At 51.0% G+C, this 25,069-nt stretch overlaps 1 protein-coding gene across 7 annotated transcripts in view; it reads left to right on the top strand.

Moving 5' to 3' along the window:
* LOC310883956 (uncharacterized protein) overlaps nt 1-25,069 on the top strand; it is a 190,642-nt gene that overhangs the window by 159,062 nt on the left and 6,511 nt on the right. For 5 of the 7 annotated variants that reach the window (XR_014573964.1, XR_014573965.1, XR_014573966.1 and 2 more), the window contains one exon: nt 2,461-3,346. The exons of 1 other annotated variant lie outside the window; for it this stretch is intronic. Coding sequence is in view for 1 of the 6 variants with exons in the window: in XM_083805069.1 (XP_083661195.1) it covers nt 2,461-2,585; nt 17,732-17,859; nt 18,489-18,623 (388 nt within the window). In the remaining 5 variants the exon portion in view is untranslated. Of the gene's footprint in view, nt 1-2,460; nt 3,347-17,731; nt 17,860-18,488; nt 18,809-20,129; nt 20,344-25,069 lie in introns of those variants that run through there. One more of the 7 variants, XM_083805069.1, reaches the window with a different exon arrangement.

The raw sequence follows: 25,069 nt of genomic DNA, 5'->3' as shown, positions 1-25,069 counted from the left end.
GCTCTCAGCTGGGTTTGGGTGTGATGGTTTCCATTATGCGCCTTCAGCAAACGGCTGCGGGGTGCTGTGGGGCAAACGGGGCGATGCTGAGCCTTGGGGGAGCTGAAGCGCAGGTTGCTGCTCACGCCCTCCTGGTACGGGTGATGGTTGAGAAAAACATCTCCTGCCTCGCCTGAGTTCGGCAGTTACTTTAAATAAATGCTCTGTTTTTATTTTATTTTATTTTTTTTTTCCTGGGGGATCACTTTGCACTCGAAGAAGTAACTGCATGACTGCAGCTGTGACCATATGGGGATGAGATGTTTGAAGTGTTGCATTTAATGGCTTGCCTAATGGCTTGCCTGAGAACCGAAACGCTGTGCCAGGGCCAGCTCGCAGGCTTCAGCAGCTGTTTTTGGGCGCTTGCAGCAGCCCCCCACGCCCAGCTCTGCAGCTCAGCTGCGTCCGTGTGCGGCAGCGCTGCGTTGGAGGTGCCTTGCTCGCCTGTCCTGCTGCCGAGGGGAGGAAAAAAAGTTAGCTGGGGAGTTTCCTCTCCCAGCACAGCGGTGCGAGTCAGCAAACCGCCCGAGTGTCACCTGTGGCACGGGGGGACCGCAGCTCCGGGGAGCCGGCACCGCGAGCCAAGGCAGCGCCGGGAGCCGGCTCCGCAGCGAGCAGCAGCAGACGAGGGAGGTTGTGGTGGTGATGTGCCGGGAGAGAACCCTGCCAGGTTCGGGGAGAGCAGCCGGGGCCGTGGGGAAAGCCTTGTGTAAACGCCGAGCGGGAGGTGCTTGTCCCCAGGACGCATCCACGGAGCCCCGCAGAACAGGGATGCTTTCGTACAAGGTGTTGCCTGAAAAGCCCACGACGCCGTTCCTGGGCAGATGGGCTGTGAAAGTGGCTGCAGGTGCCAGGGAAAACTTCTGCGAGTATGTGCTACCTGCGTGTCTGTGTCACGGAGGGACCGAAAAAACCCAGCGCTGCTGGCAAAATAAATCGCTTCAGTTATGAGCGGTGTTTTGAGGGGAAGCTGCAGCAGCTTGGAGCTTGGTTTCTGGAAAGCAGCTTGCCTTACGAGAGACGGAGCAAGAAATTGCAAATTAAAACCAGAAAGCCCCTTTTCCCTCCATCTCTTGATGTCTTGATTCGAGGCATGCATAATTGCAATCATTATTTTTGAGGGCAGCCCCCTGCGCCCCCCAGGGTCTATGTCATCCCCGCAGCCACCCCCGGACTCGGGGCTGCAGGAATGATGCTGGAACCAAACCCCATCTGCTGGGGGGGCAGCGGCCGCCCCTCCCTGCCCGAGCTGCAGGGGTAGGAAAGGAAGACGAGGGAGCGATGAAGGTCACCTTCCGCTGCCCCGGGACGGTAACGAACCCCACGCAAAGGCCCAGGTCGAGCTCTCCAGAGTCATTATCGCAACAGGCTGCGAAAGGTTAGGGAGGAAGGAGCTTTTCGGAAGTCTTTGCCCACTAATTGATTGCGAAGAGCGGAAGGAAGGATGTATCAAAAAAAGAAAAAGCCCCATGCCGTTTGTAGCCCCCCTCCTCCCCTTCCCGAAGCGCGCGCTGCGAGGAGGCAGCAGGTTGTAGTTTCGACTGTAACGGAGCAGAAGGGAAATCAGATTCAACAGGAGCTGGGTCTCCTTTCAGTCTAATGGCAGATCTGGAAAATGTTTTCCAGCATCATTAGGAAGGATGAAAAGCATTAAGGGCTGGCTCGTGCCCTGTCCCTGCCCGGCGAGGGGTGCGGGATGGATGGATGGCTGCTCTCGTTCGCTTCTGCCCTGCCTGCTGCGGGCAGCTTGTGGTGCCCAACATGGCACGCTGCCTGCTCACCTTGGCCACCAGCACCCGTGCCAGCATCCCTGGAAATGCACCGGTCCCCCTGGCCGTGCGTGCCCTGGGGGCAACAGCTAGCCCATCGTGAGCAGCTGCCATGCCCAACACAATGCACGGGCTGTGGGCTGCTCTGGGCAAATGATACAGCCCTTTTTTGGGGACAAAAGTGCCGTTTTGGAAAACCAAAGTACCAGGCACTGCATGGGGGCCTCGGGTGCAGGCTGCGTTGCATGGACCAGGAAGAGGCTGGAGGTGTGGAGGTGTCTCCTTTTGGTTGAGTCTCAGAGGTGCTGCTCGGCTGCCTGCAGCGGAGGGGACTGTTTGAGAAGGAAGTCCTCAAAATGTTTGTGGCTTTCTGGACTGAGGTGAGACAGTGCCCAGAAATGAAAGGCAGCTACAGAATTTGCCTCCTCCCATGACTGGATGAAACCAGAGCACTTTAAGATGACACAGCGCAAGAATTAATCCGCTCAAGTGGCACCGAAGTATTGTCTAAGTATGATGAGTATCTCCTGGAACAATATTGTGCTGATATCTACGCCGAGCAGTCTAATTTCATATTTCCTAATCAAGTCTTTGCCAGGAAACCAGACAATTCATGCCACCCACTAACCTCAACCTCTCCTTAACCTTTCAGTCTGCTTTCAAGACCCAGGAGAAAATGCAGTGGGAGAGATGAGCTACTCTTCTGGGGCAAGACTCCTTGGCCAACGCTGAGTGAATCCTTGTGCAACATCAGTAATTATCATCATTGTTATATTGGTAAGGAAGAAGAAAAAAAAAAAAAGGCATGTTTAGAGCTGATGGGATTTGCCCAAATCACCTGGATAAAATTGGGAACACTCCCTGACCGATCAGGAACAGACTGAGACTGGAAACCAGTTGCCTCGATGCCTTGCTCTAACCACTAGACGACCCACCCTGTATGAGCAAACGGAATAAAATTTGAAAGAAAACAAAAATCTGACTTGAAAAATGTGTTCCGCATAGAACCAGAATGTTCAGAGGAGAAAAAAGGATGCAGTCCAAAGTTTTACTTCCAGGCAAACATTTCAAAATGGACTTATAATGTACCCTTTCATTTAGATTTTATATGAAGGTTTTACTTGAACTTGTAATGAAGATGGAAAAATCCGAGGTTACCATGGCTACTGGCACTTTGCCTAATACACTCAAATCTTTTTCCCCTAATAATATAGATTTTAGAAACCCCCCTGTAAAAAGGGAAGAGTTAAAGACCCCGTAAACAACTGTAGGATGAAGAGTATTATTCCATGTAAACCACGTTCTGAACATCATGGCATGGTAATTATGTTCATTTTTTTTTTTGTTGCTCTTCGTCCTCACCAATTAGGCCCCTGAAACCCAGAGTCCTGCTCTAGATGGTTCTCCTGCTAATAACTGGGAAAAAGCAAGGAGTAAGAAAATTGGGTGGTGGTGAGCAAAGTGCTTGGTGCTCCTTCTGGGACGTTCTCCTCTTGGTTGGAAACGCATCGAACTTGTTGGGTAGGAAGCAACCTGGTTACTTCGGATGCTCTGGCAGCCTGCAGCTCCATCCCAGCCCTGTTGGACCCTCTTGGGCAGGCGTTTCGGCTGTGCTGGGTTGTGCTCAGCACTCACACCAATGAAATGTGAGATAATTTGGGGGCCCACCACCATACAGCAGTTGCTGCGGGTGTTGATGCCGGATATTTGCCCTAAATCTAGGAACAGAGTTGAGGTCTTGCTTGCTTAGCATGTATGGTTTTATGGCCAGCATCTTGAAAGCCCGTGATGCTCAGAGATGAGCTAGTCCCTGCCCTGGTGCCCACCTTGGATATTGCCCGCAGAAAGGAGCTGGGAAGGGGTGGGAGAGGCAGCTGGTAGCCATCTGCTCCCGGCTGTTTGCAGCTCTCAGGCTGCACTGGGAGGCTCGCTCTCATCATCTTCGTCTTCATCTTCATCTTCTTCCTCACCTCCCTGCAGGGGCAGGTTCTTCTTCCACGGGAGCCACGGCTCTGGCCGTTCCCTTTCCCTCTACAGGGCTGCCGCCTCCTCTGTCTGATGAATTCAGCCGAGGCTCTGGCTCCAGCTCAGAGTCTGTAGCTTTTGTCCTTACGATTCCCCCAGATCTCAGTGGGAGCTGATTTGGCATCGAATGAAAGAGTTTGGGCTTTGAGCTCCTCTCGCAGGAGCTTGAGCAGGCTGAAGTTTTGGGGATGGATGGGCAGAGCGAGTGCGCACCAAAAGCACTAGGGCCGGTCAACAAATGATCGTGACGTTCATGCGCGTTGGAGGCAGCACAAAGTCCTATGACAAGCGATAAAACCCTGCAGAGTTGTCCTGGTCCTGGCTGTGCCGGCCGGGTGGAGGAAGTGCTGACGCTCCTGCTCTCCTCAGGCTTTCGGGAGATCCTTTTAATGCCATGGCGCTTTGGCTTTTAAAAGTGGTGGCTGTCCGCCAGCCCGATTTATTTTAAACATGTGTTTCTGATTTGAAAATGTCCAGATCTTGAAATCTTTAATCTTCTCACACCTAGGGATTTTTTTGTTTTGTTTTGTTTTTTGCAAAAAGCTGAACCACGTGCACAGAATGACGGTTAAAAAGCAACACAGACTGCTTAAAAAAAAAAAAAAGAGAAACAGTAAAAAAAAAAATTAAAATAAAAGATCCAGCTGGCATTCTTCTATTATCAAAGCAAGACTCAGCATGGAGATTCACATATGCCAACAAACAGGGCTTTCGTTTGTCTCACTGCGGTAATTGCTGAATCCTGATGAAACTCCCTGAACTTTGAGCTGAAAAAGGTCCTGAGATCCCTCCCAGAAGACAAAAAAGACAGAGTATTTGTCAGGCTGAAGCAGGTTGTCTTCCCAAATACTTAAACCCAACGCTGTTTTCTGGTGTAGAGCTAGAAGAACTGGGTCCCACCGCTGGGCGGGGTGGGCAGCCCATCCTCCTGGCCCCGAGACCGGGACGGTTGCTCTGTCTCCTCTGGGATGGGAAGGGCTCGGGAATGAAGCACCAGGAGGACTTCAAAGGAGGTTCCTCCTTCCTCCCCTCCCGGTGCAGAGGAGCAGCTCGGGATGAGCCCCGCTCTGCGCCCGGGGAGTCCCCACGACGTTCAGCATTAGCACCGGGTGACGGAAATCGAAGCTGACAGATTTAAAATGTGCAAGGGGAAAAACTTTTTTACAGCAACCTGCAATTAACGTTCGGCTCGAAGGGGCTATATACACAGACAGGCCAGCGTCTAACCATAGACACTTGCTGCAGAGGGATGTTTTTTCCAGGCGCGTGGCTTATTTAAGATATAAACAAGTGATTAAACTTTTAGCTCTGCAGAAACGCTCATCACTTGCCAAACTGTTGTGGGAGTGCTACCGCTGGCTTCAGCGGGACCAGAGGTAGCAACGTGAGTTGAGCGAGTGCCTTTGCAGCTCCCTCGGGCTGGATTTTCCTGCCTGGCCGTGCGCTGCTCCTGACGCTGCTGGAGCCTCCGGTGCAAAGGTCCGGGCAGAGCAGAGGTTAATGCAAAGCATGTCTGATAGATGGTGTCAGCCGCCTTCTGCTCACCGCGCCACCACCCAGAAGCATCCCCTGGGGCAGGCACTGCCGATGGTCCGTGCAGAGAGATGTGGAGAGAAGACGAGCACGAGGTGCTGATGTACCTTTGGTGGTGCAATTGCGCAGCCCGTGTGAATGCAGCATCTTCCCATATACCTCCCAGGGATGGTGTGGCAGCAGAACTGGGGGTGAGAGCATGTCCCCAGTCCCCCCCCCATCGTATGTGGGTGGGTTGGGGCTGGTCCCCTGCCTGCACATGGGAGAGCACCTCGGCCTCCCGCCCATCTCCCTGCTGCTCTCCTCGGAGCAGAGGGGCTCCAAATGCATCCCCGTGCGCTAAGAGTTAAGGGGTCTGCGCGGCCCTGAAGATAAGAAACAGATGATAAAGGTTAGGGTAGGGATCGCGTTTCCATTACGCAGCCTGTAAATGCAAACTAATTAGAACGCAGCCTTGTTTCTGAGAAAACGCAAAGAAAGAAAAAAGAAAAAAAGGCAAAAAAAAAAAAAAAAAAGCCACCTCTTTCCTCCCCAGGAAAGAAGCCGTGTGAGCAGTAAAGGCCCGAGAACATGGGATAGCTCAGCTCTGCTGCTTGGCTTTGCTCACAGCTGGAAAATGCACATCAGTCAAGGTGCACGTGCGTGTGCAAGGCTGCTCCACATCGCTCCGCTCCGACTGCTGGGAGGTGGCCGAGGAGGCGCGGGGCTGTCCTGGCCCTCTCCTGGGTCGAGCGCTTTGGTGTTCCCCCGCTGCACAGCTGGACTGCAGGGAGCTGATCCCCTCTGGGCTGGGGCTGGGGCTTCGTTGCGTTGGTCTGGTGCTCAGCTGCAGGAGGACAGAAACGCAAGCCGACCCAGTGGGTTTTGGTACTTTAGGGGCTTCCTGAGACAAGATTTTAGAGCACCAGCTGAAGGAGGTCAGCGCAACTTCAGCGGAGTCTTTGCCGTTTAAGAAGAAAGCACCGAAGTGCAGGCTTAAAGCGAGGCATCTCTGCAGTGACCCCCATACCTGCTGGGCTCAGCCTTCCCGAGGCAGGATTGGAGCATGCCCCTAAACATTTCACTGGTCTGGTGCTTAGGGGTTTTCGGCAAAAACAGTCGAAATGGCAGTTATTTCTGGGCCTGGAACGCCACCTATCCTTAGCCATTTCCCAGGACAGCAGCCTGAGCTCCTGCCTGGTGACCTAGAGACACACTGCAGGCTCCCCCCAGACCAGCTGGATGCGGATGTATGTTTAATATTGAGTTTGATATTTCTTTTTTTTGTTTTCTTTTAAACTTTATTTTTTTTTCTCCTCGGCGGTTCATTAGCATCTTCCCTTTGCTCGCCTGCTTTTTGCCCTCCTTGCTTTCTTCTGGAACCCAGAAGTATTTCACTGCGGCTTGCCAAATGATTTCTATCTCAGTGAAAAAGAACTTGCTATTTCCTGAAAACCTACCGCTGTTTTTTCTCCCTTTCTCTCTCCCTTTCTCTTTATAATACGTTCTGAGCATTGAAACAAACCCAGGTAACTTGATAAGAAGTTAATGAAAACAAATGAATTCTGTTTTGCAAAGGTGCACCGAGGAGAAGGGCGGCAGTGTTTGGCAGAGGGGGACTTGTCTCTGGTGAAAAGAGGTTTCAAGGGACAGCTGGCTTCAAAGTCCTCCCATGCCAAGTTTTGCAGGGGAGAAATTGTGAAAGAAAAGTCTCTCTAGATTTCCTTTGTTGTTGTTGTTGTTGTTATTTTAGACGTTGGTGGTGACACGACATGGTTCATTCACTACCATAGGATTTGATTTCGGTGTTTCGCTCTGGGGAGGTTGCACTGGGCTGCGTTTGCCAACCCCAAAGAAGCCCCGGGTCCCATCCTCGGTCCCGGCAGCTGCCTCCACCCACCCGTGGCACCCATCTGCCTACTCCACCGCCACCCAGCACCACTGGCACCCCGACACGTGCTCGAGGTGTTTGCCACGAGTCCCAGCACCTCCGGCTGGCAGAAATTCGTGGCCCCCGCTGCGAGCAGCAGCACGCTGCCCGACTCAGCCACTCTCCTGGGAGCGGGTGAAGTGGTCCAGCAAAAGCCGGGCGATGCAGCATCCCCGCCGAGCCCTGGATGCTGCTCTCAGGCCAAAATGTTTCCAGCGCTACGGAGATTTCACTGTTTCAAGGGGTGTTTTGGTAAGATTTTGTGATTTTCTTTTCCATAGTGGTATTTTATGAACTGCACTGGAGCATACTGGGCAAAAAAAAGGCTTTGTTTAATGAGCTGGTTCTTTTGTTGGGCTGATTTTCAGCTGCATTTTACTCTTCAGCACATGGGAAGTTTAGTTTTTAAGAAGTTTATTTCTTTATCATGAGTTCATTTCCGAAGGCTTCGCTGTACTTCTGGGTAGATTTCTGTTTGGTTTGGGACTTGGAGAAACGAGCTGTTGAACAGATCAGTTGTGGGCTAAGGTACTCTGTTTGCGAGATGGTTTTCTGTGTTGCATAACTCACAAATACCATCCAGCATTTGAGAAAATGGATGATTTTTTTTTTAATTCACTCCTTCCCTCCCTCTACTCCCCCATCCCCTATGCAATTTTTTATGGTCCATGATTGGAAGCAAAAGGTCTAAAAGAGAGAGGAAATCAAGCCCGTCAATAAATGCTAAAAATATTTAGTGTGGCAGCCTCTGTATTTTCTTTTTTGTGAAACACTGATTAATATTCAGTGGTTGAAGGTTAATACCCCATTCATTTTATTCCCTTTATATCCTCTGCACAGCAGTTGCTGCTCCAATTTCGACTTCTAATTCATGCAAATCTGGTTCCAATCAGGATATTAGTAACTCACTGCATAAGCAGAGGGGGAGGAAAAAAAAAAGAAATCATACAATTATTCAGCTTATCTTTTGGTACAAACACATACACACGTCCGTGGACACCCCAAACCCACAAGGTTGCTGTAATGAAAGGGTGTTCGTTGTGCATTTCCATCCTTCTTTAAAATACAGAGGGAACATCCACGGAGAAGATTTTTGGCAGGCTTAACCAGGAGTTATTGTTTTGATACAGCTGTGAAAGTCTCTGGCCTGCATTACAAAGGAGATGGATGATAATGGTAGCTCACGCTAAGCTTAAATCCAAGCTTCAGTGCAAGGACAGAAACGGTCCATTGCCAGGTGAGGTTATCAAGCCCAGCTCAGTGCCTGAAAGGTCTGGGTGCCCAAAGAATACAGAAAAAAAAGGACTTTAAAAAGAAAAAAAGTGAGTTCAAGGCTGTTTCCATCAGCACAGTGGCTGTTTCCCAGTCCAGGGATGCTGTCCCTGGATGCCTGTCCCTGGCTTTTCTGTCCACTTCGGAGAGCGATGGGTTTCTGCGCCGTGCTGGCTCCACTGAGGACCCCAGCAAGGGGCAGGGGCTGGGTGCGGGATGTCGACAGCTCAGCTCCTGCGGGACGGAGCCTGGGCTCACCACAGGGATGGCACTGCAATGGGCCAGATCCTGCAGCGTGCTGCTCTCCATCATCTCCCTGCGGGGACTGGTGGCTTCCCCTGGGTTTTGCCGGGGGTCTCTGTGCAGACCGAGGCTGCAGAGGGCCATGCTTTCAAGGAGGAGTTTGGGGCTTGCTCGCCGCGGGCTGGTGCACGGTGCCGCGGCACTTCCAGCGTCTGGTCAGAGCAGACGGGCCGCAGCAAAGGGCCTCCATAGAGTAAACTGCCTAAAGCCCAGCGTATTTATCTTGGAGAAGGCGCAGGGTTCAGCCTTCCCGACCAGGAATCCCGGGCGAGGCCGGCAGCCAGGCCGGGTATATCCAAACCTGCTGCCCTGTGCCTCTGGAGGTGAGGATCGGGGTCTGTCGATCTGCCACCCCTGTGCCCTCGGGGATGGGGATGGCTTGGTGCTGGGTGATTTCTCCTGGGTTCGGGGGGCTGTGGTGTGTGCCTGGTGGGGCTGCCCGCGTGCCCGTCCTTGCACGTGGGTGCCATGGCTCTGCCACCCCTCCGTGCCATGCTGATGGGGAAAAGCCCCAGCTTGTGATGTCCCCTTGTGAACAGCAGCCTCAAGCACTGCTCCAAAGCAGGAGAGGAGTGCAGTTATGCAGGCCCCAGCCACAAAGCAGGAGAAGGTGGAGCTCCGAGCTCTGCTCTTTGCCCGTGCTTCATTGCACCTGGATGCATGGGGCAGCCCCCCAGGTCCCCTGGGAACAGCTGTGCTCCCTCCCTCCGGAAGATGTTGCTCCTACGGCATCTTCCTCAAAGGAAAAAGCATTTTCTCCCTCCGTGGATCACCAGTGACTTCAACTTTTAAAAATAAGCAAAGGCTTCAGCACAGCCCTGCACGCGATGTCTAGCCAAAATGCAAAACTTTACCACAGTGCACAAGTGGGCTGTGTTTTTCAGAGCAGGGAACAACGTTAGGGCCCTTTCATCACCTTTCTTTTGCACTTCTTTTAAAAATGATTTAAATTGGAGGCAATAGTATTGAACCTCTGACACTCAGACAAGACTCTGAATCACACACTTATGCTTGCATCCATTTTCTGTAACCACTGTGCTTGCAGTCCTTGAGGTTTGTTGTGCTTTTTTTTTTTTTTTCCCCCCTAAGCATTTGTTCTTTTTACTGTGTTTGTGCCATCTCCGTGAGATTTCATTTGAATTTTTGCCTTGTTGTAGGATGGACTGCTGGTGAGCACTGGGCCTTCACTTCTCAGTCCTACTGCTGATGCATTCTAAAACCAGGCTTCCTTCCAGGGCTTTTTGAGCAGCAGCATTAAAAACATTGTGCTGAACCCTCTTCCCCTCCATCTACCGAGGAAAATGCACAGTGGAGGAAAGTGAAATTCCAGATTGCTCAGCAGAAAGGAAAAACCAGCTTGGAAGCCCCTCTGGAAAGGGGCCAAGCAGTAATCCCATGCTGTGTGGGTGAGAACGGCAGCATCTCCTTTGGACTTCGACGGAGCGAGAGCTGCTCGCACCCACTCGGGATCCAACCTCCTCCGTTTATAGCCCTGATTTTAAACCAGCTAAATGAAAATACTTGTGGGAAGCAAAAATAGCCAGCGCTGAAAACCTGTGTCTGCTGAGGGTGGAAATTGCTGGGAGTTCCTCCGTGGCTGCAGCCGACCATTATAACCTGTGTCATAAATAAGAGGCGGTTGCGCGGCGTGCCGCGGCCGGGCTCCCTGCAGCGGCGCTGAGCCCGCGCGCCCCAGCCGCAGCCCGCGGGAGCGCAGCTGCTGCCCTCGGTGCCACGGCCTGGCTGCTCCGAGGATGCTGGTGAGCGGCTCTGCGAGAAACTGGCCTTTTATTTTTTGGGGAAAAAAAAAAAAAGCAGCATTCATTTTCTTTTTTTTCCAATGTATCAGCACGGTGCGCGGTGTGATGGAGGAGTTTGCTGGATGTTAAGATCATTTCTGGTCCCTGCCTGGGATGGGGAGCCCTGTGATTCTGTGATTCTGGGGTGGGAGTGGAGTTATGTGGAATCGCTGTGGTTACTCCATAAAAAAAACAGAATTTATCCCTATCGGTACGTATGCCCCATGCAAACACATGTAAACCCAAAGTTTATATCAGTTGGCAAGATATGGTTAAACAATGCGCTCTGGAGGCCTGAATGAGCCTGAATGGCAGCCAACAGAGGAGAGCTGCAGCACAGAGCCAGCACGAGAAAGGAGCAGGAGCCCGGCCTTCGCCCTTTAATGTGTGGTGTTCGGCCATGCCAGCAGCTGCGCGGGTTGCAGGGGCTTTGCCTCTCCTGTGGGCCATCAGCTGTTGGTGCCTCTGTGCCGATTCATTCATCTTCTGGTTCTTCCAGGGCTGGTTCTCCAGTGCCACGTGGAAACGCTTGCGCAGCCGTTCCAACCTTTGGGCTGCAGCAATTAGCCTCACACGGCATCTGAGCTGCAACGTGTGGCCCCGGCCATTACTTTGCTTTAGCTGCTTGTTCGGCCCTAATCTCTGTTTGATTTCAGGGTGAAACCGATTTGAGTTTCCCGAGGCTTCTCCAGCGAGCTGCGGGGTGCTGCCCCCTTCAATCCAGCCTGGATCTCGCATCCAAGCCTGTGTCTGGAGGCAGGGAGGGGTCGGAGATCACCTGCTGAACCCGCTCCTCCTGGTACCATCCCAGTGCCGCGGTGCTGCAGGGAAGGGAGAAAACATTTCCTTATATTTGCTCCTTGCTGAAGTATCTCTGGGCTCATCTGGGAACAGGGCGCAGTCTCCGGGCACCTCGAGACAAAGGTCTGCGTCCTGGTTGCTTGCTCCAAGGCAGGGGCGTTGTAAATTTGCCACTTGTTGTTACAGATGTCTGCAGCTTTCCATGTCAGCCTTGCATTTGGTTTCCCTCTGCCCTAATTGAGACCAGAAATCCAATTAAACAATAATCCCGTCCTTTTTGAAGTCCCTGGCCACAGCGTCACTTAATCGGAGACGGTAGATGTTGTGCTAGTGATGGGACCGACTGGCAGCAGTGAACCCCTTCCCTGCTGCAGATTACGAAATGCATTTTGAGCATCCATCTATCACAATCCATGTCAGGAATTGTCGTGTGCTGCACTTTGGTGTTCCTATTAGGGACAGCAGATGTTCAAACAAGGGGCTGTAGCATGCGCAGCCTCCTTGTGTTACTGATTAGGCATGAGAGTGTGCCCCATGCGGGAGGGACGGCTGCTGCTTGAAGTGCCTCATATTTATTTGCACAGATGCGCTGGGTGAAGGGAGGCGGGCAGAGATTTGAGTAGGCTCCCCGGAAGAAGCACGTTTATAAGCAGCATTCCCTTGCTTTGGAGACCTTGGGCCAGCTACGAGCAGCCCCTGCTTAACATGGGCTTGGGAATTGCAGTCCCTGCGCCCGCAGTGCCCGTCGGAGGAGCTGAGCACGGCTCTGTGGCTCAGCATGGTGCCGAGTGTTACTGCTGGTCTGTTAGATTAGGAGATCAGGCTCCTTAAAATAGGAAATTGCTTTCTGTACAATCCATGTAAAGTGTCAGATATATACATATATTAAGAATATGTATGTACTCTGTGTGTGTATATATATATACACATGCAGTACTTATACATCCATGCATATGCATGCACTCTTGGCTTAGTGTGTCTTTTGCAGAGACTTTGTGGAGTCGGATAAGATATATTGTCATTGTACTTGTAGAATAGCGATGAAGCTGTTGCTCCTACACCAGCCTTAAGCATTGCAGGCTCGGGGATTTCTACACCCGAGGGCCACCAGCAAAGACCACTTGGAGCTGGGGGAGAGGCTTGTGCAAGCTCCCAGCTGCCGACCAGCCCAGGTCCCTGCTACAAAACCAAACCAGTCCGGCCCTCTGCCCTTCGTTTGGGAGAGGCAGGTGGCAGACCCTTCCCTTGCAGCTGACAAAGTGCCTGCGCTTGGTATCGCCGATGGGCTCTGAGCACCCTGCGCTGGGATTTTTCAGCTCGGAATCACAAGAGCTGTAAGCTTGTTGCTGGAACAGCTCGGAGTTGCTGCATCTCCTCTCTCTCCTTCTACCTAGCCATAGAAAAACAGGAAGCTGCACCAAATTAGCTCAGCAGCTGAGCCTTCCGAAAGCCACAACATGGCAATTGTAGGCACCACTCGATTGCTTTTTTCCTACCCTGCAGCAGCTGAGCGTTAGGCCAGCAATTTGATTTGATGTCTCAGCCTGCTATTGTGGAAGAAAGCAAGAAGGGAAAAAAAATTAAGGGGAGAGATTTTAAGCTCAGGGCTTCTTCCCATGGCATTGTTTTTATCCTTTTCCCATCCTGGAAAAAGAATCAGAAATAGCTCAAAAGCCTTTTTTCTGCACGATTAAATTAAGGCTGAAAAGATGATGGAAACATCGCTGTCCGGCTCTTGACAGTTTTGCACCTTGTTGGGCAGAACAGAGTTGTTAAATTTGTGAATGTAACTTTTCTGGTGGGGCTGGGCTTCAGCCACAGCTCTCTGCCCGCCAGGCTTCGCATCTGCCAAATGTTTTCTTCAAAAATTAAAAGTACTTTTAGATGGGTGTCACGTGGTTGTGCTTTTATCTAACAAAAAAAAAAAATCTACAAAACCTAACCTGATGTAATATTTTAAGCTGGGACTATTTCCGCCATTGATATAAAGTGTGTTTGTAGGCACAGGAGGTACCAGGAGAAAGGTTCAGTTCGGAGGAAGAGCTCTGAAATGGAGGCGTTTGGAAGTTAAAGCTGGAACCATCCGATGGCTGGACAGGTGTTTGCAGGGGCTGTTGGAAAGGGAACGTGCTTTTCTCACTTGATTCGGAGCGGGCTTTTGCAGATGAGCACAGACCTTGTGCATTTCTGCCCAAGTTCCACGTAAACCCTCTGGTGCTGCAGCTCTGCTGGGTGCAAATGCCCCCCCCAGCTGTGCGCAGCTGCCTCGCTTGCTGCTCACACTCCTCTCGCCTTCAGCACGAAGATGTACCCATTAAAAGGGCAGCTGTCCTCAGTTCAATTTAAAGCAATTTTGGTGAAGCTGGTAGGTCAATTAAGGTAACGTAGATTTAGCTTTTATTTTGGATTTTTTTTTTCTTTCTCCCGCATTTCCATGTTTTCCCAACCTGCTGATTCCTTCAGCCTTGCTTTGAAACCCTGATTCTCCGCCGGCAAAATTCCCCTCACACCTGTGATGTGCCCCCTTATTTGACTCGTTTGCTTTTGGCTGCTCTCCAGCCACACCTTGCTCCCAGATGCCTCCGTTTGTGGATGCCTCGTGTTGAAAGCTTACCACGAGTACCGGTGATTTAACGATAACCTCGGCGTTTATCTGGGGGTACGCGCGCAGGAATTGCAACCCGTGAAAGGGCTGGGAGAAGTCTTGATGCGTGGTACGGACCGTGGTGTGCTGCTGGCTTTGTGCCCCTGCTGGGGACCCGCTGGCAGTGGGACAGGGACCCGAACCGTGCCACGGGGACCTGCCTCCTCCTGCTGCTGCTGCCAGGTTCTCGTGCAGCTTTGGGCAAAACGGCTCACGCAAAGCGGAAGCCCTCAGGAGGACGAAATTCTTCCTCAGCCTTTCAATTAGCTTCTAATCCCTTCGCTCCCGTAAAATCTCAGCTGCAGGCTGCCCCTGTTTGTGTATTTGCACCGGCCACGAAAGCCACCTCCCTGAGCATCTGTCTGTGCGGTTTGGGCTGAAACCTCTCCCTGTGCCAGTGGCCACACCTCTCCACAAAGAACATGTAATTGCAAACCTTTTTTTTTTTTTTTCTTCTTTTCCCTTTCATCCCATTTAGCGTAAAACAAGCAGATACCCGTCACCGTCCTCTGCCTCGACGCTGCTGCAAACTTTTTCCACCTGGCCGAGTTGGGTGTCCAAAAAACCATAAATAAATGGAAAAAGAAAAAGAAAAGGGGCGGGGGGAAAGGCCGCCGGTGGGGCTATTTTTAAACCCATGACACAGGGGAGTGTGACACACTTGGTGTTCTCAGTGGGTGGGTGCAGTGTTATTTCATGTTATTCTTGTCGCAGGGCCCAGCATTACAAGCGGACGCGTTATTCCCTGCGCCCGGTGACAGCGTCAGGCACGGCCACCGAAATGCCGCGAGGGGCCGGGGGCTGCGGCCCGGTGCTGGCGGGGCAGGGAAGGGCCACCAAGCACCGTGAGGACGCAGGGGGCCTGAAGATGGCATGCTTCACTGCCTCGCTTGTACCTTTTCCACTTGGCTGGGGCTGGCCTAGCTGTATGGCCGTCTTTCCGTGTCCTCTTGTCCGTCTGCGGGGCTGCCGGTGGCTGGGCGCGAGGGAAGGAGGCTCTGGGGACGGAGGCCGCGCGCGTGCGAGATGTCGAGAAGCGATGCTGAAGGTGGCCGAGGCTGATGCCGGCCAACGTCTGTACATGAACTTGTGGTTTTATAGCCCTATAAAAGGCAGCTGACAGCAGAGGTTCCGATTTTGGAGGCTCCAGCTGAGCTGGGAGGAGCCGGCCTCGTCTCCCGGCGCCGGAGCCGCGTCTGCTGGTGCCGAGCCTGGGCCGTGACGTCGGGGAGGCAGAGCCGGGTTGGGATTCCCGGCGTGCCGGGGGCAGGAGCCGGCCGCTCACCCGAGCCATCGCCACGGCCCTGCCAGCGCCAGGCCGCTGCTGCTTTCCTGGCCGGCCTCTTGGAGACTGTGTGCAATGCTTGGAAGGGAGCGCAGCACCTTGCTCCATGGGCGGGCGCTTCTCCCCCCGCCCCTGGGCTCGCTGTTGGCAGTGGTGCCGCAGGTACGGCGCTGTGCAGGGAAGGATGAGGCCTGCCCAGGGCCAGCCGAGGTCCCGTGGCTCTGTTTGCCTCCAGCGCACGTAGGCCGGCGTGACGTTGGTTCCTGGTGGAAAGCAACAGAGCTCCGTGGGCTGCTCCACGGCTTTCTTCCCTCAACACGGCCTCTCTCGCTGGCGGGTTTGCTTTCTCTTCCCTGCCCGCTTCTCGCCATATCCACTCAAGCATCTCATTTTTGTTAGGTACCTAAATACCTTTCTGGAGGCGGGCCAGGCGCCTTGGCTCGGCTCCCTTCTCACCCCTGCTGCTTTCTTGTGGACTGCTGCCGCCGTCCCTGGGGCCGAGCCCCCGGCTGGGCTGTGCCGGAGGTGAGGCAGGGTGGGCACGGAGGAGGACTGCGGGGACAGCAGCGGCTGATCCATTTACTTGAAACCCTGGAGGTCTCAAATCGGGTCAGGGCAGAGCTGGGGGTCCGTCTTCTTTTCCCGGTTTTACTTGGCACCATCACGGAAAGCTTGCTCTCGTTGCACCTTGTGCTGGTGGGAAGCTTGGCTGATGGACTTGGGAACGCTCCATCTGGACCAGACTTAGCCTGAGTTATGAGCTCAGAAGCCAGGGAGATGTCCTCCTCGTCCCAGGGCAAGGCTAAGGCATGGGGGAGAAGCTATGGACTCGGGCAGAGGCGAATTAACATTTGAAGAAGTTGATTTTGTTAAATCCTATCAGACACGGTTAAAAGGAGCAACTGACCCCTTGGAAATTTGGGAAAATTAGAGGGAATTTTTCCTGTGGCCCATTTCCACGTGGAAGAAGGGGGAGCTTGAGATAAAGTTTGGCACGTGGGATGTGCGGCTCCATCTCACGGAGCCGGGGGCTCGGCTGGGCACCGCCTGGCTGCGGACCAGCAGCAGCAGCAGGCGAGGCCCGGCGCGGTCCCTCCTGCTCAGAAATCCCCGTGGTGCTCCTGCGCCTTGGTCCCCCACCACGACCAAGGGATCCTGGCTCTTTTTTTATGGAGACTCCCCACCGAGGTAGACGCTAGTTAAAAGGTTACTACCCAGCTGTGAAATATGTAGACAGGGTAACAGCTAAATGGCGGGGTGACCTCATATCTCATATTTATTGACTAAATGTGGCTTGAACTAGTCACCACTAGTAAAACAAACCACAGCCCCCGAGTACTGCAGGAATATTCCATGGCAGACAGGCTCCTGACTCCTTGTCACACTCTTTCACTTGATTTAAAAAAAAAAAAAAAAAGAAAAAAAACCTTTTTACTAATCTCATTTCATTTACAACATAGGTCCTGCAAAAACCCTTTCAGTGCAAGCTGACTTTTTCCAGTGAGAAGAGCTGGGAATCCCTCTGGTTTTGCACTGGAAGAGAGGGAGAGAACGAGCCCTGTGGATTCTGTTTTTGCCAGCATCCACCTCAAGAAATAGCGGGACCTGACAAGGACAGATGTGCCAGGCTGTGACAGGGAGAGCTGGGGCGGGCGGGTTTTTGTGACCTCCTATCTCACTCCTGCTGCCGCTGAGATGGGAAAATAGCTGTGAGAAATCAAGAGGCTGTCTCAGGTTTTGTCTGCACGAGGACATTGATGTGGTATTAAGGTGAAGCAGTACATTTCTTACCGCTGCAGCCAACCGACCTCATTCAGCATCAGATGTTTTCCCGAGCGTCTCCCTCCTGGCTTCCCCGGTCCCCAGGCCCATGCCAGGTGACCCGTTTCTCATCGCTTTGCGACCCAAAATCCCACGGGGTGTCGTAAACCGTCTGCGCTGCGGTTATTAGCTCACGGCCGTCTGCGGGTGCCCCGCGGGGACGCTGGAAGCCCCGTGCCACAATAACAGGAGTCGCAGCTGGAAAAGCCGCAGCGCCTTGCAGGTGTTGCTGTAACGTCCTGCCTGGGATTACCGGGCCGGTCAAAAATTATGATGCACTGTTTCCCTTTGGAGATTTACATGCACGGGAGGGGGATGCTGAGCACCGGGAAAAAAGATGAACTTGGCACCAGGGGATGCAGATCCCCTCCCTGCCCAGCCACCTCTCTGTGTGCATGCAGGATGGCGATTACTTGGAGGTTATCAGTGACACACGGTGCTCATACAGAGACCGGTCAGAAGTCTTGGTCACGTCACCTGGGATCTGATGCTAATTGCTATTGTGGTTCATTTTTCCGAGCTAACGTGCAGGGCCAGAGAGAGGAGAGGAAGTGGCCTTTGTGATGCTCTGCGGAGATAACCATTCTTCTCCTGGCTGGGGGCAAATCTGGCAGCAGGGAACAGAAACATCTTCCCAAGGTGATGTGACACTTTCCAAGGTGATGTGGCACCCATTGTTCTCTAGAAAACTGAGAAGATTTTTTTTTTTTTTGGGTAGAAAAAAATGTCAGTCAAATGCTAGCCATGATAGTATTTTGAGAGGGGAATAAATATTAAAAAGCCGTTACAAATGTCCTGAAATAGCACAGCACTTTCACAGAATTCCTTTAGTGGTGGAGCTACTTGATTGCTATTTTTTAAGCAGAAACAAAAAGTTTTCTTGCTTGCTTGCCCTTTGTATTCTTTGATTTTGTTTCATTTCCTATGTCCTCGAGCAGGACACTGGTCTGATCTGTGTCAGCTACATTTACTCAGCACGTGATGCACAGGGGTGGAAGGTTTTGTTAGGGGTGGAAGGTTTTGTTAGGATGTGTTTGTGCTGTTTAATTTCATCCGTGCTTCTTGCTGCCCTGATTCCTCAGCACCATATCACAGCACCTTGGGGCTGGGGCAGCAGCCCATCCTCTGGCTCGGGGCCGAAGCCATCGTGCTTCATGGTTTCCACCTGAGCCCATAAATCATGCTGGAGTTGGATTAAAGCTTCGGTTAGATCCACTGGCAGTTTTGCTATTTTCACTGAACCTTGCAATGATTTGGACGTGAGCTGAAGATTTATGTGTATTTGCAGAGCCCACGGTTCCAGGTCAGAGCTTGGACTGAGGCATTACCAGGGAATCATTGCTTCCCCAGACGTCTTTGGTGGCCTCCTCTGAAGCAAGAGACATTGCTAGGAAAACGCATCCAGCGCTTATCTCCCTGCTGAGTCTCCTGAGAAGTGTGAGACGCGATAAAACAAGCCTGAAAATGCTGATATAAACATTGCTCAGGAAAACGTGCTCTGCCCTCGTTGTTCTTAACTAAAGCGATACTGGAGCCTGCACATAACAAAGCCAGGATGAGCATATGGGCAGATCATGAGCAGAAAATTAAAAGTGGAGCACAGCACAGGTTTGCTTTTTTTCTTTTCTCATCTCTGTACATGCAGGCGGGAGTCATGGATGGCTGGGATCTCAGGGAAGCCCCAGCTCCATGTCCCTGACACCAAGATAAACGGGCTGAGGTGATACCAGTGCTTGCACCATCCTGGTGTCCCCCACAAAGTTCTGTCCCAGGGCAATCCCGGTCTCGGCAAAGCTGACCGGGGTGACCTGGCCATTACAGCTGTTCCCTCTGGAGCGATGTGATGCGCATCACCCCGTAACTGTAATTTTCCACAGCTTTCCTGTCTGTATTCACCTGGATATTGCTGTCAGAGCTTGAACCACGGGGGAGACCCTGTGCCTCTTGTCCAGTGCCCATGTCCCACGCGTGCCAACCCGTGTACGCGCACGCGTGCACGCTCCCATGCCGGCCGATCTCCAAATCCGCTCCGGAGGACTCAGAACCGTAACAATATGGCAGTAAAAAATAATGAAATGCCATCATAAAAAAAGATGTGGGAAAGCAATTATTTATTTATACCTAGGGAACTAGGAATAATACACCTGCTTCATAGGGATGGCTGGCATAAAGCTGGCATTGCATAGTGGTACTTAATAATTTTTTACCACACTTTATAGGCTCTTTCCTGCAATTAATGCTAAATAAAATCAACATTTCTCCAACTTGCATTTCTGGCTCTCATTAACTCTGTTCTTGCCATTCACCATCTCCTTCCTTCTTGGTATCTTTGCTTCTTTTGTGTTTTTCTTCTTTTTCTTCACTTCTTCATGGCATCTGTATTCCTACTTGTTCACTATTTTTTTTTCCCCCCTCCATCTCTGACACTCCTTGGCCTCACCTCCATATCTCTATTCAGAGTCTTCTTTTTTTCCCCCCCTCTGTTTCTTTTGTATTTGCATTCTGATCTCCTTCATATCTGTATGTTGGTGAAAGGGACAACACTGAAGGTCTCGAACACTCCAAGAAGCCTCTTGGCTTCGTATCAGTAGAAACTTGTCCTCTAAAGGAGTGACCTCAGCTTGAACGATGGCTTGGGGGTCCCTGGGCAGGTCACCTCACTTGTCTGTGCCTCAGTTTCCCTACCTGTTAAATAGCTGGCTTGGCATGTAGCTGGTTGTACCCTCGGCCGAGTGTGGAGGCCCCGAGGTGCAGCCTGCAGGTGGAAATGCAGAGGCAGGCTGGAAATTTGGACCGTCATCTTCTCAAGGGAGCTGATAGATAAATGAATGCAGTAAGCCAAATGATGGTGGTGGTGCTGGGAGGTGGTTCCAGGACAAAACCAGCCCTGAGCTCTGTGCTTGATTAATTGACTTTATTTATTTTGTAGGAAGGAGAAACCTCTCTCAGTAACCGAGAGCCAGCTAGACCTGCTGGAAGCTCTCGGTGGTGAAAGATTTGTCGAGGTCTCAGGAGCTGCGAGTCCTCGTACTCTTGCTTTTGTTCCCCCGGATTTCCAGCTGGTTCCGAATTCTGCGATTTCGACATTTTCCTTCCTCGTGGACTGGGAAGATGATGCTCGCTGCCAGCAATGCTGCCAGCAGGTAGGATGGAAATTCTCCGGAAACAGAAAGCTTCACAAGGGGCCATTTCGGACTTCTTATATTTTCGTGTTTTGAATACCAGGCAGAAATATCTGATGGTGAAAGTTTCCCCAGTTTGGCTGTTATTTTTTCCCTTGTTCTGGAGCTTAACTCAGTATTTTTTTGTCCTGCTGCTTCCCACCCACAAAATAACTTTTTTATTTATTCCCACCTTAAAAATAAAAGAAGAGGGAAAATTTTGTCCAGTCCCCCGCCCCTGCCTTATGATTTTTAAGCCGCATTTTTTTCTGGCTTTATTTTCTATTGTTTTAAACAATAAAATCCTATTTTTTTCACACAGAAATGTATTTTGGATGAAATACTGTTCCTCTCTGGGAATCTCCTGCCCACAAACGCACGGATTTACTCCTAATGCCACTGAAATCGTTTAATGCATTTAAAATTCGTTTAAGTAGATAAAGTGAGCTGGGAGAGTTATTAAAAGACAGGCTTTTCCTTGACGGTAGTAAAAGATTTGGGAACAGATCCTGAGCGGGCCTAACGACTGCAGCCAGGTGAGAAAGTGGCCCGTGAGCTGGAAGACGGGAGAAAATCAGTGCTGAGAAAAGTCACCTCGAAGCCTCAAACCAAAGTCCCACGGGGCACTCTGTGATGGCGCAGGGAGCCTTCCTGAGCCTTGTGGGCTTACATCGGGGTTTTTTAAGCAAGAGCAGCCGCAAGCAGGGCCCAGGATGCAGGATGGCTTTATGTGCCATCTAGTTCAGATACACAGAAGGAGAGGGGGAATAAGGCCCCCATGGTCCTGATGAAATGGGGTGAGGATTTTTAAGGAGGATAAAGCCACGAGGAAGAGGAGCCGTGCCTGCGGCCGAGCCCCATCTCTCCCTCCGAGCGTACACACTCTGCTCTCCTTCTCCCCTACACACTGCAGATTAAAGGTGAAAATCCGGGCCTCGGGATTTGTGTGGGTAGCAACGCGGCAAGGCCTGGCACTGGGCCATGAGATCCCCATGGATCCCTTGGGATGATCTGTGGGCAGGCTGCTGGGGCTCGGCACAGAAGTGCGATGTGACAGCAGATCCCCGGCCAGCTCCCATCACCCTGCTCCTGCATCCTTACCTGGGGCTGTCTGCATTACCCAGCCCACGTCCCCAGCACCGACGCAGGTGCCTTATCTCCCAGGGTGTCCCACTCTTCCTGGGTGTCCCAGCCATGAGCAGAGGGCTGATGGAGAGGTGGGGAGCTTGTGCAAAGCCCCGGGGTCAGCCTGCTCCGAGCTTTGGCAGGTCTGTGGAATTGCATGCAGCACCTCTGAGAAGGGCTGGATGTATTTCCACAGCATTTCTGGCAGCAAAGCAGCGCAACCTCAACCCCTCGTTTGCTGAAGCACAGTTAGCTGCAAGCAGGGGGAAGGGGACAGGCTTGGTGTCACCAAATCTGGGCACCGCCAGAGATGCCAGCAGATCTCCCCGCTGTCCTCCTGGAGATCCAGATCTCCCCTCCTCCTGGAGGAGAGAAGAAGGCAGGACGAGGATGGGACCACGTGTGCTTGTTCAGCTCTAGCCCCGAGAGGTGCTGTGACCCCTTCTGCCTGGCCCCATGGGTGCCAGGCAGTGTCCTACCCCAGGACCTGTTTCCCCACGGGCCATGGTCCTCACCGTGAGTCTGCTCATAAAATCCGTGCCTCCACACACCAATATCTGAGGCGGCAGCAGGCGGTTTTTATGCCTTTCTGGAATCTGATTAATCTCAACCTAGACATAATATTAATAATTTAATATTCCCCTGCATGTAACATTTTCTCTTGCCTCCCACATAGCCTGAGTAAAGGGTTAGAGATTTGCCTCAGACAATATTATCTCGCTGTTTCTCTGCTCTGAGCTTTAACCTTTCCAGATTTTCCCGTTAAAATGCTTGGAGAGAAAAAATTAAACAAGGTCTTCTCAGAAAATAGGAGCCTCTAGACCTGTGACAGTCAGCCCTTCATTGCGGTGGGATGCCCCAGCGCTGGATTTGGGATGTAGGTGACTGCAGTGGCCTCTTTGAGGTCTGTCATTACTGAAAGTCCTCGTCCTTCTTCCATTCTTTATGTTAAAGCACCCATGTGGCTCAGCCTGCCCTTGCTGCTGTCCCCTTGTCTGTTTAACCTGGGTGATGCTTTTCATTTGTCCCCACTGTCTTCGGGAAGTTTTTTTGGCTCTAGCTCCCATTTTTCAAGACCGAGCTAAACGCATGATTCTGGCATTGCTGTTTAGTGAGTGTCTCACTTGGACTCTGCTCGAGTTTCTACATCTTCAGAATAAGGCTGACACTAATTGCCCATTTGCAGTGTATTTCCAGACGCGTGGCTGTAGAGTGCTATATGAAAAAACAGGCATTGTTATTATGAAACTTTCAGGAAAAAAAAATTAATAGATTCAAATAACTCCATGGTCATTAAAACAAACCTTATGTGGATGGAGGAGACCAGAGCTGAATAAACCTTGAGCAAACACAGCCTTTCAATATGAAACACACACTGGTTTTAATCAGCGGTGCCAAATAAGTTTTATTTTCTGAGGTTTCTTTTCCCCTCATCTCCTTCTTTCAATGTTATCAGTTGCAGAAGGGGAACATTGCCCGGCTCCTGCTCCTAATGAGTATCATTTTTAAAAAACAACAACAAAATGCTCTGCTTGGGCTGGCCAGGTCTCAAGTTGCTTTCGGCTCCGCTAGGATCTCAGCCAGCCTTTGTGAGCGTGTCGTCCCGAGTTTAAAGCACCTCTATTTTTCCACAGATTTTGGACAAAATTGGGTCAAAGCCCCATCAGCCGGGAGGAGAGCGCTGCCGACCACCGCCTGGCGTTCGCTTCCTTTAGGGCAGCCACGAAGCCATTTTTCATTCTGCCTCACCAAAGTCTCTCCTGTGTTTGTTTGGGAGACAGAAATAGCTTTCTGCTAGGAGGATGATGAGGTTACACATCCTGAGCCGTCACGGTGAATCAACAGCCTGGAGCGGGGAGCTGCTGGGGCTGCCGGCTGCCTGCAAGGCAGGGAGTGGGAATGGCCCTCGGAGGGGGAGCGCGGCGTCCCCGGGGACGTCTCGGGGCTTTTCAGTGCCCTGGCTCCTCCACGAGGCTGACGGCTGGGCCCGGAGGAGGCCACCAACCCTGCGCCAGGCAGCCTCCAACTGGGGAGGGACAGGAGGAAAAGGGAACTCGTCTTCCGAATTTATCGTGCTTTTCTCACGCCAGATCCAACCTCATTTCTGGGTGAGGAAGGGGGAGGCAGCAGCTTGTCTGCTGCCAAGGAGGAAAGGCTGGGAGAAAATCGTGCAGCCATCTCCTTGCTACAGCACACCTAAAGCTGTGATGTCTGCGTACAAACTGGTTTGTAGGTACTAAATTCAGCGACATTTGCTAGGTTAACAGCTGATGATCTTAGAGGTCTTTTCCAACCTAAATGCTGCCATGATTTTATGTCTTGCAATGAGATATGTGGAGGAGAGCTTTTAGGTGACACATGGGTCAGGCTCATTCCTGCACGGGAAGCCCTGAACCGACTTTCCCTGTCTGGAATAAATGAGCACCCTCCTGCTGATGCCATCAGGCCCTGTGAACATGAGCTAGGCTCAGACGTGCTCCTGGTAGCTGTAGCAGCATAAGGTTGTGTAATTCATTGGCAAAAGCGTCTGTGTGTCTTGTTCCCTGCTAGTGGGTTTAGCTCCAAATCAGTAGTGGTATTTTTTTCACCCCCTTCTTTGTAATTTCATCAGATCGTAGACATGTAATGTAGTAATTAGTAGATTCTATGTAAATATATTTTGTCCTCGGCTAACCTAAGTCCATCGGGCTGCATTTGTTGCTGGTGCGGACTGTGCACAGAGACGTGCGGTAACTGCTGAGCAGCTGCCAGCTCCTGGTGATGCTGAGCTCTCCGCTTCTCAGCTCAGCTGGCCAACGTATATGTGCTAAACCCGGTGGTGTGGGGTTCAAATATAACCCAGCCTGAGGTTTGTAACAGTGGCACAGACATTCCCTGTCAACAAATGCTCTCAAACAGTGACGACAGTGCCCTAAAGCAATTTCCTTCTAAAGCTCCTGGAGGTGACGACTGACTCATAAAAGCTTGGAAGCCTCCAGATTCTTCGGCTGGGTGGGATGTCCTGCTGCTCCTCTGAGGGTCTTGGCTCGGGCTGGACTTTGTGTGCTGTCAACCCAGAGGATCAACGAGTGGGTGGCGGCTGGGCCAGGCTGAGCAAGAGAGACAAGGGAATAGCAGAGACCAGGAACCGAACTGATGACATAGCAGTGGGATGAGCTCTGGATTTTGCAAGAAAAGGCATATTCCTTTCCTCATTGTTTCTAATTTTATTTTATTGTATTGTATTGTATTGTATTGTATTTATTTTATTTTTATTTTTATTTTATTTTATTTTATTTTATTTTATTTTATTTTATTTTATTTTATTTTATTTTATTATTTTATTTATTTTATTTTATCTTATCTTATCTTATCTTATTTTACTATTTTATTTTACTATTTTATTTTATTATTTTATTTCATTTTACTTTATTTTATTTTACTATTTTACTTTATTATTTTATTTTATTTTATTTCATTTCATTTCATATTTTATTTATTGTATTTTATTTTATTTTATTTTATTTTATTTTATTTTATTTTATTTTATTTTATTTTATTTTATTTTATTTTATTTTATCTTATCTTATCTTATCTTATCTTA

Source organism: Anser anser (genome assembly GCF_964211835.1).
Source record: "Anser anser genome assembly, chromosome: 19".
Classification (NCBI taxonomy): Eukaryota; Metazoa; Chordata; class Aves; order Anseriformes; family Anatidae; genus Anser; species Anser anser.
The sequence above is the reverse complement of the archived record's forward strand: the minus strand, read 5'-3'. Positions and strand labels throughout refer to the sequence as shown.